Below are 14,771 nucleotides of genomic sequence, written 5' to 3' on the forward strand. Positions count from 1 at the left end.
CTCCTGCTAAGAATACATCTTCTTAAGCAGTATCACCTTTATAAGTTTTAGTGGACACTCCAGTGGAGGCAGAGAAAGAGGAAAAAAGAAAAACACTATTTAATCCTTGAATATTAAGGATTAAACCCAAAAATGAAAGCTACCAACAAGGTAGGAAGTGGAATGTAGGTACAAATAGCAGGAAAAGACAATGCAAGAGAAAGATAAAGTAAAAGATATTTTCTTCACTTAAATTATCATTTAAAACATCACAAAAAGAAGTCTCCCCTTATCATGGGGCTCCATAAGGCTGGCTCGGCATTCAGTAGAGTAAAGGCTGAGAAGCGGATTTGGGACAAGAAAGAAAAACCCTTCATGTTCTGATGTGGGAACTCCATCCCCAAAGCAGAAAGTTGATAAAAAATCGTTCTAAAAAATCGAAAGTTGAAAAAAAGATTTCTGATTCATTGAAAAGTTTGTAAAATTTGTTAGTGATTTTAGAGCAAAATTTCAGTGATTTTATTTTGTGCAGTGGCTAGCAGTGGTAATTTACTGAGTTGTTAACTAACGTGTGAAAATTTAAAATGCACTAAAAGACATTATCAGGAAAGTGAAAATACAGCCTTCTGGATGGGAGACACTTTTGGAAATCATCTATCTAATAATGGCTTAATAAACAGAACCTATAAAGAACTACAACTCAACCACAAAATACAAACAAACCAATTAAAAAATTGGCAAAGGACTTGAATAGATATTTCTCCAAAGAACACATACAAGTGCTCTCAGCATATGCAAACATGCTCAGCATCACCAGGCATTAGGGAAATGCAAATCACAGCCACAAAGAGATACCACTTCATACTCATTAAAACAGTTGTGTTGCTGAGGAGGTGGAGAAATTGAAGCCCCTCCGCAGTGCCGGTGGGAATGTAAAATGCTGCAGCTGCTGTGGAAAACAGTGGCAGCTCCTCAAAGAGTTAAACACAGAATTACCACAGAACCCAGCAATTCCACTCCTAGGGATACACACCTAAAAGAACTGAAAACAGGGACTTGAGTATTTAACACATACTTGTACATGAATGTTTCTGGCACACTATCCACTATAACCAACACATGGAAACAATCCGAGTGTCGATTTACAGGTGAATCGGTGAACAAACTGTGGTAACAATGGAGTATTGTTCAACCCTAATAAAGAATGGTGCTCAAACAAACGCTACAACAGAAATGGGCGTTAAAAAATATGCCAAGTGAAATAATCCAGACCAAAAAAAGACAAATATTGTGTGAGTTCACTTATGAGTTACCTAGAATAGGCAAATTCACAGAGACAGAATGTAGAATGGTGGTTGGCAGGGGCTGTGGGAGAGGTGAGAACAGAGAGGTAGGGTGTATTATGGTCATTGAGTTTCTGTTTGGGGTGATGAAAATGTTTTAGAAATAGAAAATAGGATGGTTGTACAACATTATGAATGTACTTAATGCAACTCACTGAATTGTAAATGTAAAACTAGTTAAAATAGCAAATTTTATGTTAAATAAATAAATAAATAAATATATATATATATATATACACACACCACAGTGTTAATAGTTAATAACAAAATATTCCAAAAACGGCTGAATTGTATACTTTATATGGGCTAATTGTTTGGTATGCAAATTATATCTCAAAAAAGCTGCTTTTAGAAAAAAATGAGAAAGCAGACATTGTGCAAAATAACGGCAGGCTCTTGCTGAGTCTTGTAATGTGGGGCCTGTTCCACCAGAAGAGTGTCTGAGGCTGGGGCATGTTGGCCCCGTTGTGCAAAGCAGGCCTGATGTGTGTCCCTGGGGACTTTCTCGTTTCTAGAGTTGTATTTACTTTCACAGATACTGCTGAATTCAGCAGAATTTTCTACATTCATTTGTATTTTGCTTGGTATTCACTTTCTTACAAAAATGGACCATCCAGACTAAGAAAACAAAAGGTCCAATTACTACTCTTCATTTCACCCCAAAGCAAAACAAAATTAGTTTCCAATTTTTTTAAAAATAGAAAGCAGTGTAGGTCCTGTATTACCTCCTCTTCCATAAAACAAGTGTTTCCCTGGCTGGCGTAGCTCATTGAATTGAGTGTGGGCTGTGAACCAAAGGGTTGCAGGTTGGACTCCCAGTCAGGGCACAGGCCTGGGTTGCAGGCCAGGTCCCCAGTAGGGGGCATATGAGAGGCAACCCCATGTTGATGTCCCTCTCCCTCTCTGTCTCCCTCCCTTCCCCTCTCTCTAAAAATAGAAATAAAAATAAATAAAATCTTTTTAAAAAAGTGTTTAAGATGCCCCCCAAAAGTTGCTTTTCACAACTTTCTCCAAGGGCAAGAGATTTTACCTTCAAGGTGCTGGTGTCAAAGTCAATGCCACTCTCAGTTGGGTTTGGGGACATATCCAGGCACTGGTCCCAAGACTTTTCCCTCTTACCAGAATGAGGTTTCCATAACATCTGCAGCAGAATTCTCTAGGGTGCCTGTATTCTGGGGGTGACATCAGAAGTCTGCAATTCTAACTAGTGCCCCTCTGATTTTAGGCAGAGATGAGAACCACTAATGTGAATGCTTTTGCTTTTCATCTACTCTGAGACGGTGCAGGCTTGACTACAGAAGTGACATGATGGGCACAACATCACCAGTCCCCACTGGCTGCAGTGTCTTTCCTGTCCCATCTGTCTTGCTTCTGCTCCGTCACTTTTGGTTGCTGATCTGCTCTAATTGTACCAACTTGAGGGGGCCAAAGCCCTGCTGTGCTCTTGCCCTGACCTTGGGCACCAAACATCTCTGGCATCAGCTTATACCAGGGGACCAGGGGTGTCAAACTCATTTTCACTGGGGGCCACATCAGCCTCGAGGTTGCCTTCAAAGGGCTGAATGTAATTTTAGGACTGTATAAATGTAACTACTCCTTAACTAGGGACAAGGAGCTTGGCACTGCCACTGGCTGGGAACAAGGTGACTGGCCAGATAAAACATGGTGGAAGGCTGGACTCGGTCCATGGGGCCTTGTGTTTGCCACCTGTGGCTGAGACCATACTCTGTCTCCTGCCAGACTTCTCCTACTGACAGGACAGCTAACTTGACTGAGAAAGTCAGGAGGATTTTAAATGAGATGGTTTACTCTTCCTTAATACCCAGGCCTGAGATGTTCTCACATTCTTTTAACAGCATGACTAAGGGTCTGGTTCAGTTTCCTCCTCCTGAAATGAGTTCTCTAGACCCCACACCAGGACCGTGCAGCGGGGTGTGAGACCCAAGGAACACTAACCACCTCTGAGCTTCCTTCCTTCCTTCCTTCCTTCCTTCCTTCCTTCCTTCCTTCCTTCCTTCCTTCCTTCCTTCCTCCCTCCCTCCCTTCTTTTCTTTTTCTTTTTATTGTTGTGCTATCATAGTTGTCCCAATTCCCTCCCAACCCCCACCCCATTGCTCTCCCCTGCCCCGCCCACCCCCCCTGAGCTTTCTTAGTGAGACAAAGCTGAGGGAGTGTCCTGTGTCTTATTCATCCTCCCACCTTGCTCCAGAGCTACTCTTTAAGGGGAGACTTTTTTTCCTGCACACCACACCTTTACCAGGTTGTCGTATTCTCTTCCCAGAATGATATTTCTCCATCATTTTTTAAAAAGGAGAGTTAATTATAAGTGTGTGGTGGAAAGGAGCAACCTTGCTAGAAATAAGTGCTGCCTGAGTCGGATGCTTTTCTTACTATTGGGTATGAAACCTCCTCCAGCCCCTTTTAAATATAATTACACTGTAGTAGAAATGCCTGATTCATTCCATTTTTTATTTTAAAACAAAAATGCTAAAAACAAAGAAACAAAAACCCACCACTACCTCAGAGCATTCTATTAAACAATGCCATTATTTCTTTTATTCTCCATATTTTATAATGAAAATTTTGTAAATGTTCATTTAGTAATAGTGAAGATTATCACCACAAGTCTTCCTTTCTCAATACGTCTTAGAACGGCTTAGAAAAGGGCAGCTTCCTGAGCAGAAACGCTAAACACTTAGGCCTCACTTTACATAAATGACCACAAATACTGAAAACCATGAAAGTATTGGATCAACATTCCCAATAACACACTGGGGACTCTGTAGAGCTATGCAATGACGTGGGTTCCAATACACCCAGGTCAGATAGCCCACAAGAGAAATACAGAAAAAGTGAGCATGGGTATCTTCTCACCCAATCCAGTATCTCATCAATATTTATTTTATCCATATTATTTCATCAATAGTCAGTTTAAAAATATTTATGAGGCAAAAATGGATGGTTATCTTTTTACTATCTAGTTTTTAACATATTTAGAGCTGACAGGAGTGGGCAACTCACCATGTGCTGGGGGAGTTGGCAGCCCCTTCCTCTAGCCCATTGCGGGTGGCGCGATGGCCCCACAGTGACATCTATAAGTGCACGTGTGGGAGCATTTGCACTGGGGGCAGGTCCAGTCATGGAACAGACTCCTGAAGGGCCTGGGCATGGCAGTGGCGGTTCCTGCTGCCACCTTGCCACAGCTAACATGACAGCCTGCTCCTCAGAGCCAGCCAGGAACAGAGACTGCTAACCAATGTGGTATGCATTTTCCGTTTTTTCTTCTGGTCTTTCCTGGGCAATGTGCTGCGGGAATCTATTTGTAGGACATGAACCTACAAAATTTCTACAGAGGTTGTTGCTTACAAGTCAAAGGATTTTAATGGAAGAACATTTCATTGACATTTATATTTGTAACTAATTGCCTCGTGTGTGTGCGTGTATGTGTGTGTGTGTTTGTTGTGCCTCTTACAGGAAAACAGCGAAGGACAATGTGTCAGACAGGTGAAGGCAACTGCAGCAAATACATCAGTCTGCGCAGCGCAGAAAAGCTGCTCTGCGACAACATCCGGTCCTAATCCTGCACTCAGAAAACCTGTCAAGAGATCACCCGACATTTCCAAGGTTTTGATTGCTGCCTAGAGAACAAGCTACCCCTATATGTCAGTTGGAGAAGCCCAGGGGCAGTGTGTCCCACAGAGAGCGGGACGCTCACTCCCACAGCTACCACTTTCTAGCTGGGTGGCCTTATGTGAGTTACTTCATTTCTCTGAGCCTTGGGTTTCTCACCTTTAATTGGTGGTAATTATAACTGCCCTGCCCACCTCTGGGTGTTGTTGTGAAAGAGTGTTTCAAAGGGTAAGTCACAATACCAGTGGGAGCTTTTATTATTATTACTCATCTTAATAATGACATTGCCAGGCAGGCAAGGCACAGAGTTAGTTACTTTATGAAAGAGGAGAGAGCCTCAGGGATCTTAAACCTGGTGTCACAAGCTGTCTCCGGGAGAAGCACAACTAGAACTCAGGTGTCCTGTTACTTGGTTCAGTGCTGCTCTCCTTATAATATAACCAGGCAAAGAAAATATACCTGACCCTCAACTGGCATTTTGTTTCTGTTTGATAATTTAAATGTAACAGCTGGATGTAATGATTACATCTTTTTCTCTCCTTAACATGGATATAAGGTTTGAAGCAATGTGCTCAATTTCCTCCCATAGTAGCTTTCCCATTGAAACTATATATAGCGGTGTTTGCAGCCGCCGTCGCTCTCTAACGCCAGCACCTCCTCCAGCTCGCCGAGCTCCAGCCGAAGGAGAAGGGGGGTAAGTAAAGAGGTCCCTATACCATGGCTCGTACAAAGCAGACTGCCCGCAAATCGACCGGTGGTAAAGCACCGAGGAAGCAACTGGCAACCAAAGCCGCTCGCAAGAGTGCGCCCTCTACTGGAGGGGTGAAGAAACCTCATCGTTACAGGCCTGGTACTGTGGCACTTCGTGAAATTAGACGCTATCAGAAGTCCACTGAACTTCTGATCCACAAACTTCCCTTCCAGCGTCTGGTGCGAGAAATTGCTCAGGACTTCAAAACAGATCTGCGCTTCCAGAGTGCAGCTATTGGTGCTTTGCAGGAGGCAAGTGAAGCCTATCTGGTTGGCCTTTTTGAAGACACCAACCTGTGTGCTATCCATGCCAAACGTGTAACAATTATGCCAAAAGACATCCAGCTAGCACACCGCATATGTGGAGAACGTGCTTAAGAATCCACGATGATGGGAAACATTTCATTCTTTAAAAAAAAAAATTCCCTTCTTCCTGTTATTGGAAGTTCTGAACGTTAGATATTTTTTTTCCATGGGGTCAAAAAGGTACCTAAGTATATGATTGCAAGTGGAAAATAGGGGACAGAAATCAGGTATTGGCCGTTTTTCCATTTTCATTTGTGTGTGAATTTTTTTAATATAAATGCGGGGACATAAAGCATTAATGCAAGTCAAGGTGTTTCAGTGAACAAGTTTCAAGCAGTTCAACTTTATAACAATATAAATAAACCTGTTAAATTTTTCTGGACAATGCCAGCATTTGGATTTTTTTAAAACAAGTAAATTTCTTATTGATGGCAACTAAATGGTGTTTGTAGCATTTTTATCATACAGTAGATTCCATCCATTCACTATACTTTTCTAACTGAGTTGTCCCACATGCAAGTATGTTTTTAATGTTGTCTGTCTTCTGTGCTGTTCCTGTAAGTTTGCTATTAAAATACATTAAACTATAAAAAAAAAGAAACTATATATAGCCTTGTTCTCTAAAGAAACTCTTTTTAAAGATTATATTTATTTATTTTAGAGAGAGGGGGAGGGAGAGAGAGAGGAGGAGTGAAACATCAATCAGTTGCCTCTCTTACACCCCTAACCAGGGACATGGCCCACACCCCAGGCGTGTGCGCTGATCAGAAATTGAACTGGTGACCTTTCAGTTTTGTAGGATGACACTCAACCCACAGAGCCATACTGGTCAGGGCTCTATAGTGATTCTTATAGCACATAAGAAACAGGAAACGCAGGATGACTGGCAGTGGGGTGCAGCCACTAATTATATTAACTTTGTAAACTTCCTTTTGAGAAATATTTCTAAAGACCCTGGGATAAGCTAGGTCATAAATTATCTATCTATCTATCTGAATTTTGATCCAGCCCATGCTGAGTGAAAAAACGCCTATGGTTTATGAAATTCATCTCTAGCTGGACCAACAGGGATGAGTCATTTATCTGGGTGTAATGCCTGATATGTAGTAAGTTCTCTACAACTAGTTGTTGAATAAATTAGTTACTCAGTAGAGCTGGGTCTCATTAGCCTAAAAAGGATGTGGATGTGGAACTGGAAGTCAGAGGCCTAGATCCATTCCTAGCTCTGCCACTTAGTAGCAGTGAGGTCCTGGTGGCATCTGGGTTTCCTTCTTCTGTAAGTGGTAAGGGCTGGACGAGATCAGGATGGCAAAGAGGTTTTCATTCCAATGCCATTTGCAGTCCATGGGTGGAAACTGGTGGAAGTGCTGGTTAAGGATTCTAAGGCTCCGGTCAGTCTGAGGGAGGCATGGCCAGCTGGGACTATAGGGACGATCTTGGGATTGAACACAGGGGGAGGCAGGAGCACAGACATCCACCATCACTGGACTGAGTCATCACCTTGTAGTTTTATGAATCTACAACAAACAAGGGTGCCTGGATATGGCAGAAACTGTATTTTAGAATGAACTCAGATAGCTCTTTGTCATTTCTGCATTTAATGTTAAAAGGTTCTTTTCCTAAGGTTCTGAGATGCAAGAAATAAAGAATTAAAGAACTACATTGGGACACAACCAGGTTCATGGTTAAGAAAGTTCTCTGCAAGTTCTCCCCAAACCTCTAAAAGGGAAGGCAGTTCACACTCAAAGCAGTATTGTCTCTCCCGATTTATGGAGAGGGGATCTGAGGCATAAAAGGTAGAATTATCTCCCTTCGGTCATCTGTAGATCATGTCACTCACTCATGCTTTCCTTCCTAGTGAAAGCGAGTTCTAGCTAACCCAGGACACAAGCCCTCCTCAGCACCTCACCACATTCATTCTCGTCATTCTTCGCGGACTCCTCACCCTGGCTTCAGGGATGGGCTTGCTGTTGCCTCATGAAAGAAAGGCCATGCTTCTCCCTCTCACTCTTGAGACTCTCACCCCTTTGACATTTGTTTCTGCCCAAGGGCTTAGGGGAATCAAACCCACAGCTTCTTAACTGTCTCTACTCTCTGTTCCTTTATGCCACAACTTAGAGCAGGGGTCCCCCAACCTCCAGTCCGAGGACTGGACCAATAGTGTTCTGGGCCTGTTAGGAACCAGGCCTCCCAGCAGCAGGTGAGCTTGAATGTAATGCACTTGACTCATCCTGAAACCATCTACCCCTCCCCCGGGTCCGTGGAAAAACTCTCTTCCATGAAACCATTCCTTGGTCCCCAAAAGGTTGGGGGCCACTGACTAAGTGGACCATCTGCTAAGGATGTTGGTAGATACTCATTAGCCGCACTCAATATCAAGCCAATGCTATGGTCCTGGGAGGGATTTGTCCCTTGGAGCAGAACCACATTTTGGAATGTGCAGACTCAAAGATAACATTCCTAGAAGCCCCAACATCACACAGCAGGAATAACACAGGCCTGGAGTGGGAGCTGGATTTCAATCTCAGTTTTACTATTTATTAGCTACATGAGTTGGTCCCCTGAGTAAATGGGAAAAATAAGGACAGTTGTGAAAGAAAGGACAGAATTATATGAAGTACCTGTTACAATGCCCATGCAGCAAGGGGAGCCAAAAAGTGCTTATTTCTTCTTCCATTAAAAAAAGGAAATGACATCACAAAATAACTTTTAAATGTCACCCACCAAAATGTCCCAAAGTTACAAACACTTGGAGCATTCATGATTGTGTGTGTGTTGTTCTTGTTTAGTAGGCCAGTCTATAGCTATCTTAGACAGAAGATTCCAAAGCTTGGACCTGGCCAAGAAACTAGGTGGAAGGGCAGAGGAAAAGCTGGCAAAGAGGAAATCATTTTAAATAAATTACCCTAAATGTAAACCAGTATGCTAAACAGGAAGTGACTCATGTAGGCCAGAAGTGTTGCAAGAAACTACTTCAATTGTTTAACTCCATTGAGTTGTCATCAGAGGAAACAAGGGCATTTTGTAACCAGGAGCAGGAAGACAGGATGAGCGCTGAGGTGTGGCAGCCCTTTGAGCAGCAAAGTGATTGTTCTGAAGAGTCAGGCTATTCTTCTGGTGTAAACCTGTCTGTCTTGCCAGAGGGACCAGGGCCATCTGTCCTGAGAGATACATCCACAAGAGTGTGAGGGGTGAGTGTAGGACCTCAAACCCCCGTCTAAGCCCCCAGTCATTCTGGGTCTGGGGGTAAGGCTGAGCTCTATGAGGAGGGATGGAAAGAAGCCGCTGCCCTGGCTCCCAGCCACTTCATCTCTTGATGCTGTTTCCTCGTCTGTGCTTAGACTGGGTGGACGAGAGGACCCTCCTTCATGGAGGTTTTGTGGGTTTCCACTAACCCCACCTGCCGAGTGACCAAGTTACTAGCTGCAGATGTCCTAGTCTCTTAGCTCCTTTTGAACACAAAACACCTGGGGCTCAGAATCCTTAAGTCATGATTCTATGTGCTTTACACTGAGAGGGTTCTCAGTAAAAGCTGACCTTGTAACAGAAAGACATGCAGCCCGATAGGCAAACAGACACAATTATCTTTGTTTAGAAAAGCTATAATGAGCACATGCCTGCCAAGGTACTGTGGGCAGGTGCTTCCACAGCTCAGTGGTGGGGATTAGCTGAGTAGTGGAGAGGTGCATCCTGGAAACGTCCTGGGCGTTCTCTGGAAAGCAATGTGATATGTGCATCCAGAGCCATCACAGCCTCCTACCCTTGGCTCAGTGATTCCACCTTCTGAATCTATCACAGGCAACAACAGGACTTTTGACAAAGATTCAGCAGAAAGAGCTCAGCACAGTCACACTGTTTTCCAGTGTATGTCAGTGTGCCAACAAGTGTGTGTCCATCACTGCTGATCTGTGACCTGTGTGTACTACTTAAGGGCTCTGTGCAGAGGCAGGACAATGGAGAGGCTAAGGTTTCACTTACTCTCTGAGCAAGAACCTGGGGCATCTCTATGTGGGGCATTGGCAGGGGGGAGGGTACTGCAGGCGGCACAACTTGGTCTCTGCTCTCACAGAGCTTCACGGTTAAGGGGAGAGAGTCATGACTTGGGCACTCTCATGCCTGTGATATGCACTGTGATGGGTGGCAGGACACAGGGGTCTAAGCTAGGCCAGGGAACAGGGACAGGTCGGATGTGCCCAGGCAGTGGGGATAGGAGAGGCAACAACCTATTATACAAGAGCAACAGTGGGGAGAGAGCAGAAAGGACAGCTGGTGGCTCCGTGAGGTTAGTCCAATGATTGCTTAGGTGTCTAAGGACACCTTCCACTACCTCTACACTGCCACTAACGCAACAAGTATAGACACAAGTCTCTTTGTCAGATGATATGTCCCATGTCTAAGAATGCTCTTGCAGAGATCCAGACAAGTCCTTGGAGGTAGCAGCCTAGGAGAGAAGAAAATAGTGTTGACTAAGCTGAGTTCTAGGCACATGAAGCAGACCTGAAAGTGCCATGTCCTGGGCCAGACCAGCATCGGGGACATTGTGACTGGGGACCAGGAGACCTGGACAATCCAGGGAATCATATGGGATGGGGGAGTCCTGGCAGAGAGGAATGGACCCCTCCCTAAAACCTGTGCTTGCCTCCTGTGTTTTCTCTACTCCTGGTTCCTTTTTCTTCCTCATTGTACTAACAGTTACATAACACAAATCTTACCATTTTAAGTGTGCAGTTCAATGGCACTAAGCACATTCAAATAATTGTGCAACCATCATCACCCTCCATCTCTAGAACTTTTTCACCAGCTTCTTTTAAAAAGATCTTCCTGTCTTTTTCTTTCTCCTTGCTAGGCACTCAACAATTGTAATAAATTTGTCTAAAATTGAATTGTTGAATGTACTGAACAAAATTATTTGCAATCCTTCATTTCAAAGTCTGTCAAAAATCCCACCAGTGGATTCATTGTCAGTTACTTTTCACTTGCAACTGGTCCTTGGTTGACAGTTTTTCTCACCTGGAACAAGGACCAGCCTGATGCTAAATGTAAATATAGCCACTGGAGGGTGGACATTTAGCAACTAGACCCTCTGTGCTCAAAAAAGACACTCAGATAACACAACTCCCGTGTAGACAAGGATTTCCTTGACAAGACACAGATTCCCCGGCATATTAAATGGGCAGATGGTGGGCCATATCCAGAAGACACATTTCACTCCTTCTTGCACACCCATGTCCACTGGCTGTGAAAAACCACTGGGCTTATGGATGAACACACAGATGGACTCGGTGTATGCACTGAGAACTGTCTTCCAAATGACAAGTCAGTTATTACAACACCATTAACTGTCTAATCCAGAGATTTTCAAACTTTTTCATCTCATGGCACACATAAGCTAATTACTAAAATTCTGTGACACACCAAAAATACATTATATATTTTTGCCAATTTGAAAAAACAATAGATACAATTTTGATAGATTCACACCAGGTGGCTATTGTATTGTCTGTTGCTATTTTTTTGTAAATTCTCACCTGAGGGTATATTTATTGATGAGAGAAAGACAGAAGGGGTGAGAGAGAGAGAGACAGAGAAACATCAGTGCATCAGTGTGAGAGAGAAACATCCACTGGTTTCCTCTCATGCATGCCCCAACCAGGGATTAAATCCACAATCTAGATATGTGCCCTGACTGGGAGTTGAACCTGCAAACTTTTGGTACATGGGACAATGCTACAACCAAGTGAGCCATCTTGCCAGGGCTGTTGTCATTTTTTTATTTTACAGTCTAGGGGAAAAAAGGTCAGTGCCCCTGACTAAATAGTTAGGTACTGCGTGTTTTAAAAATTCTTGCGGCATAGCAGTTGAAAATCACTGGTCTAAGTTATTGCAATAACTGAATTACCATAAATCCCAAATTTTGTTTCTAAATTTCCTGCTCTGGTCTCTTGATCTAGCTAGTCCAACATGACCACTATATGTTTTACTATTATAGTTTTATAATATGACTGAAATATTATTCTTCACTTAAAACTTTGGCTTGGATATTCTTATGTTTACTTATACAGGTGGCATTTCAATTAGCCCTGGCTGGTGTGGCTCAGTGGATCAGGTGCCAGCCTGAGAATCAGAAGGTCATTGGTTCGATTTCTGGTCTAGGGCACATACCTGCGTTGTGGGCCAGGTCCCCAGTAGGAGGAGTGTGAGAAGCAACCACACATTGGTGCTTCTCTCTGTCTCGTTTTCCCTCCCTAAAAAATAAATAAACAAAATCTTTTAAAAGTTTATAGGTTAATTTGGGATGTTTATATTTTACAAAATTAAACATTTTCATTTAGGAACATGGAATATGGCTCTCTACTTAGTCTTCTTAAAGTTAACCAAGATAGACATGACATTTACAATATAGTAAGAAGATTAACAATTAAAAAATAATTTTAATAAAATGTGATGAGTGTCCCTAGGGAAAGTGCTAAAAATGTCCACAGGACTTTGCAAATCAAATCACCAAGTCACTGCATGATCACAAATCCATCATTAAGTACGCTCACTCACACCCACACATACATACACTCACACATGTCACGCAGTGCCCACCGGTGCACTTGTCTGTTCTAGTTCCTCAGTTTGGAATGCTGCCCTCACCCCCAATCCTCTTGTTTGCCCAGTTGTTGTCTATACAGTGATTCTTGTCCTACTGGGTTATTACTTTGGTGCTTCTCTCATTTCCCAGCACCCAGGTCAGGATGCCCTGTTGAGGTCTATCTCTGTCCATTGTGTTTCCACCGAGGCACATACTTTGGACCCCAGCCACGCTTCCATGTGTTCTCACCCCACTATTGTGGAGGAGTCCTCCGAGAGGTGCCCAGTGCTTAGCCCAGTCCAGAGGCTTTCATAAGTGCTTACTGTCCTGGGCTAGAGGCTGTAGACAAATCTTGCAAGGAGGCTACCGCATGCAGTGCTTTCTTTTTGTCTCCCCCACCTTCTCTACCAGTGAAAGCTCCATGAGACTCAGGTTTGCAGGTCAGCAAACACTTCATTTCCCCTGGCCAGTGTTATCGTTGGCAGAGCATGGACGAGTCAGCAGTCCCTGGTGGAGAAATGGAATAAATGTAAGTGGGGGCCAGGTGACAGGGGGTTTCTAGAGAAAGTGTGTATTTTAACACAACCTAGGCCCAGACACTCATACTCCACTTTCTTCCAGAAATGCTTCCTTTGAACTTCATCAAGTCTGCTAATAACAAGAAGAGCATAGAATAGGCTGGCCCTGCCTTTCTCTCGGCAGGTGCACAGCAAGGTCCCTTTATCTCTGATGGGCAGGCCCAGGCATCAGGGAGAGAGACGCTGCTGTGGGCCCATCCAAATATTAGCTGTGGATACTTTCCTACTTTGAAAACATGAGACACTGTGCACTCAGAGCCTTGCCTTCCAGAGAACACAATTGCATCTGTTTTTCTTCTTCCAATGGAGTGAGGCTTAACACTGGCCATAACTTTATCTTCACATTGCCCAGGGTTTGCCAAGTCAGGGCTTTTGCCTGCTGCTCTTCAGGCAACGAGTGCTGTCCAGTGATCTTCTCTGCCTGGGCCCCAACAGCAGGAGATAAACCAGAGACACAGGAGAATGTCCTGAGGATCCATAGGAACCTCTGCAAACCTCTGATAAACTTCATTAAATCTGTTGGGAAAACTGGTCCTAAACTAATGTTAAACGAACCAGTGTTACCTCCTGCACCTGGTACTGAGATGGTTCCAAGATCCAGCTATAATCTGTAACCAAGATCAATATTTTTCATGCCACTATCTGATCATACAAGGAAGGTCAGTTTACCAACTAGAAAGATGTTGCACAATGGGGCAACACTGAGTCATGGCTTTGTAAAGAACCAGATCCAGTGGGAGCTAGACTGTGGCCTGTCAGGTTTGACTGTCATTTTTCAAGGGTAGATTTTAAAGCCAAATTGACAAGCATTTTGGGAAAAGTTAGGCTCCCATTCAATTGGTGTATAGTCTTAATTGAGTGTTATGCCATTTGATCGGCATTGCTGTGGCATGAGGTCACAGGGAGCGGCAGGCATAGTCAGTGCCTGTCAGCACCAGCCCTGAACCAGGTTTTAACCAGGGCGAGTCTGGGTGCTTTTACCTACTGGAACAGTGAGTTGAGAAATTGCATTTTGAATCATAAAAACCTCCATAATCAACCCACATTACCATCAACTGATGAATGCACAAATAAAATATGACTTCTCCATATAATATAATATTATTTGGCCATAAAAAGAAATGAAGTTCTGATCCATGCTACAACATGAATGACGATTGGAAATATGATACTTAGTGACAAAAGTCAGGCCTCAAAGGTCACATAGTGTGTGCTTTCATTTGTATGAAATGTCTAGAACAGGCAAATGCACAGACATAGAGCAGACCAATGGAGCCAGGGATGTGGACAGGGAGAATGAGAGTGGCTGTTAATGGCTTTGGGGCCTCTATATGGAGGGATAAAAATGTCCTAAAATATATTATGGTGACAGTTGCCCAAATCTGTGACTATACTAAGAACCATTGAATATTACACTCTAAATGGGTGAATTGTATGGTATGCGAACTATATTTCATTAGTTCAGAGCCAGCCCATACCATCCGGCTGCACCAGTGAGGAGCTGACATCTGGGCTGTACCCAGTGCAGCCACCCATGGCTTACACTCCCAAACTAATGAAATATAGTTCACATACCATACAATTGGGTATGTTTTTTAATTTTAAAAA

The 14,771-nt window shown here is 43.4% G+C and overlaps 1 protein-coding gene and 1 long non-coding RNA gene across 2 annotated transcripts in view; both read left to right on the forward strand.

The window, feature by feature from the left end:
- LOC118498951 overlaps positions 1–14,771 on the forward strand; it is a 32,094-nt gene that overhangs the window by 16,101 nt on the left and 1,222 nt on the right. The window contains exon 2 of the long non-coding RNA XR_004901440.1: positions 4,797–5,073. This is a non-coding gene — a long non-coding RNA (uncharacterized LOC118498951). The remainder of the gene's footprint in view (positions 1–4,796; positions 5,074–14,771) is intronic.
- Positions 5,573–6,448, forward strand: LOC114513268 (histone H3.3A-like). Its single transcript, XM_028532511.2, has one exon. The coding sequence runs from the start codon at positions 5,670–5,672 to the stop codon at positions 6,078–6,080; it is 411 nt and encodes a 136-aa protein (XP_028388312.1). The 5' UTR covers positions 5,573–5,669; the 3' UTR covers positions 6,081–6,448.

Source organism: Phyllostomus discolor, chromosome 2 (assembly GCF_004126475.2).
Source record: "Phyllostomus discolor isolate MPI-MPIP mPhyDis1 chromosome 2, mPhyDis1.pri.v3, whole genome shotgun sequence".
Classification (NCBI taxonomy): Eukaryota; Metazoa; Chordata; class Mammalia; order Chiroptera; family Phyllostomidae; genus Phyllostomus; species Phyllostomus discolor.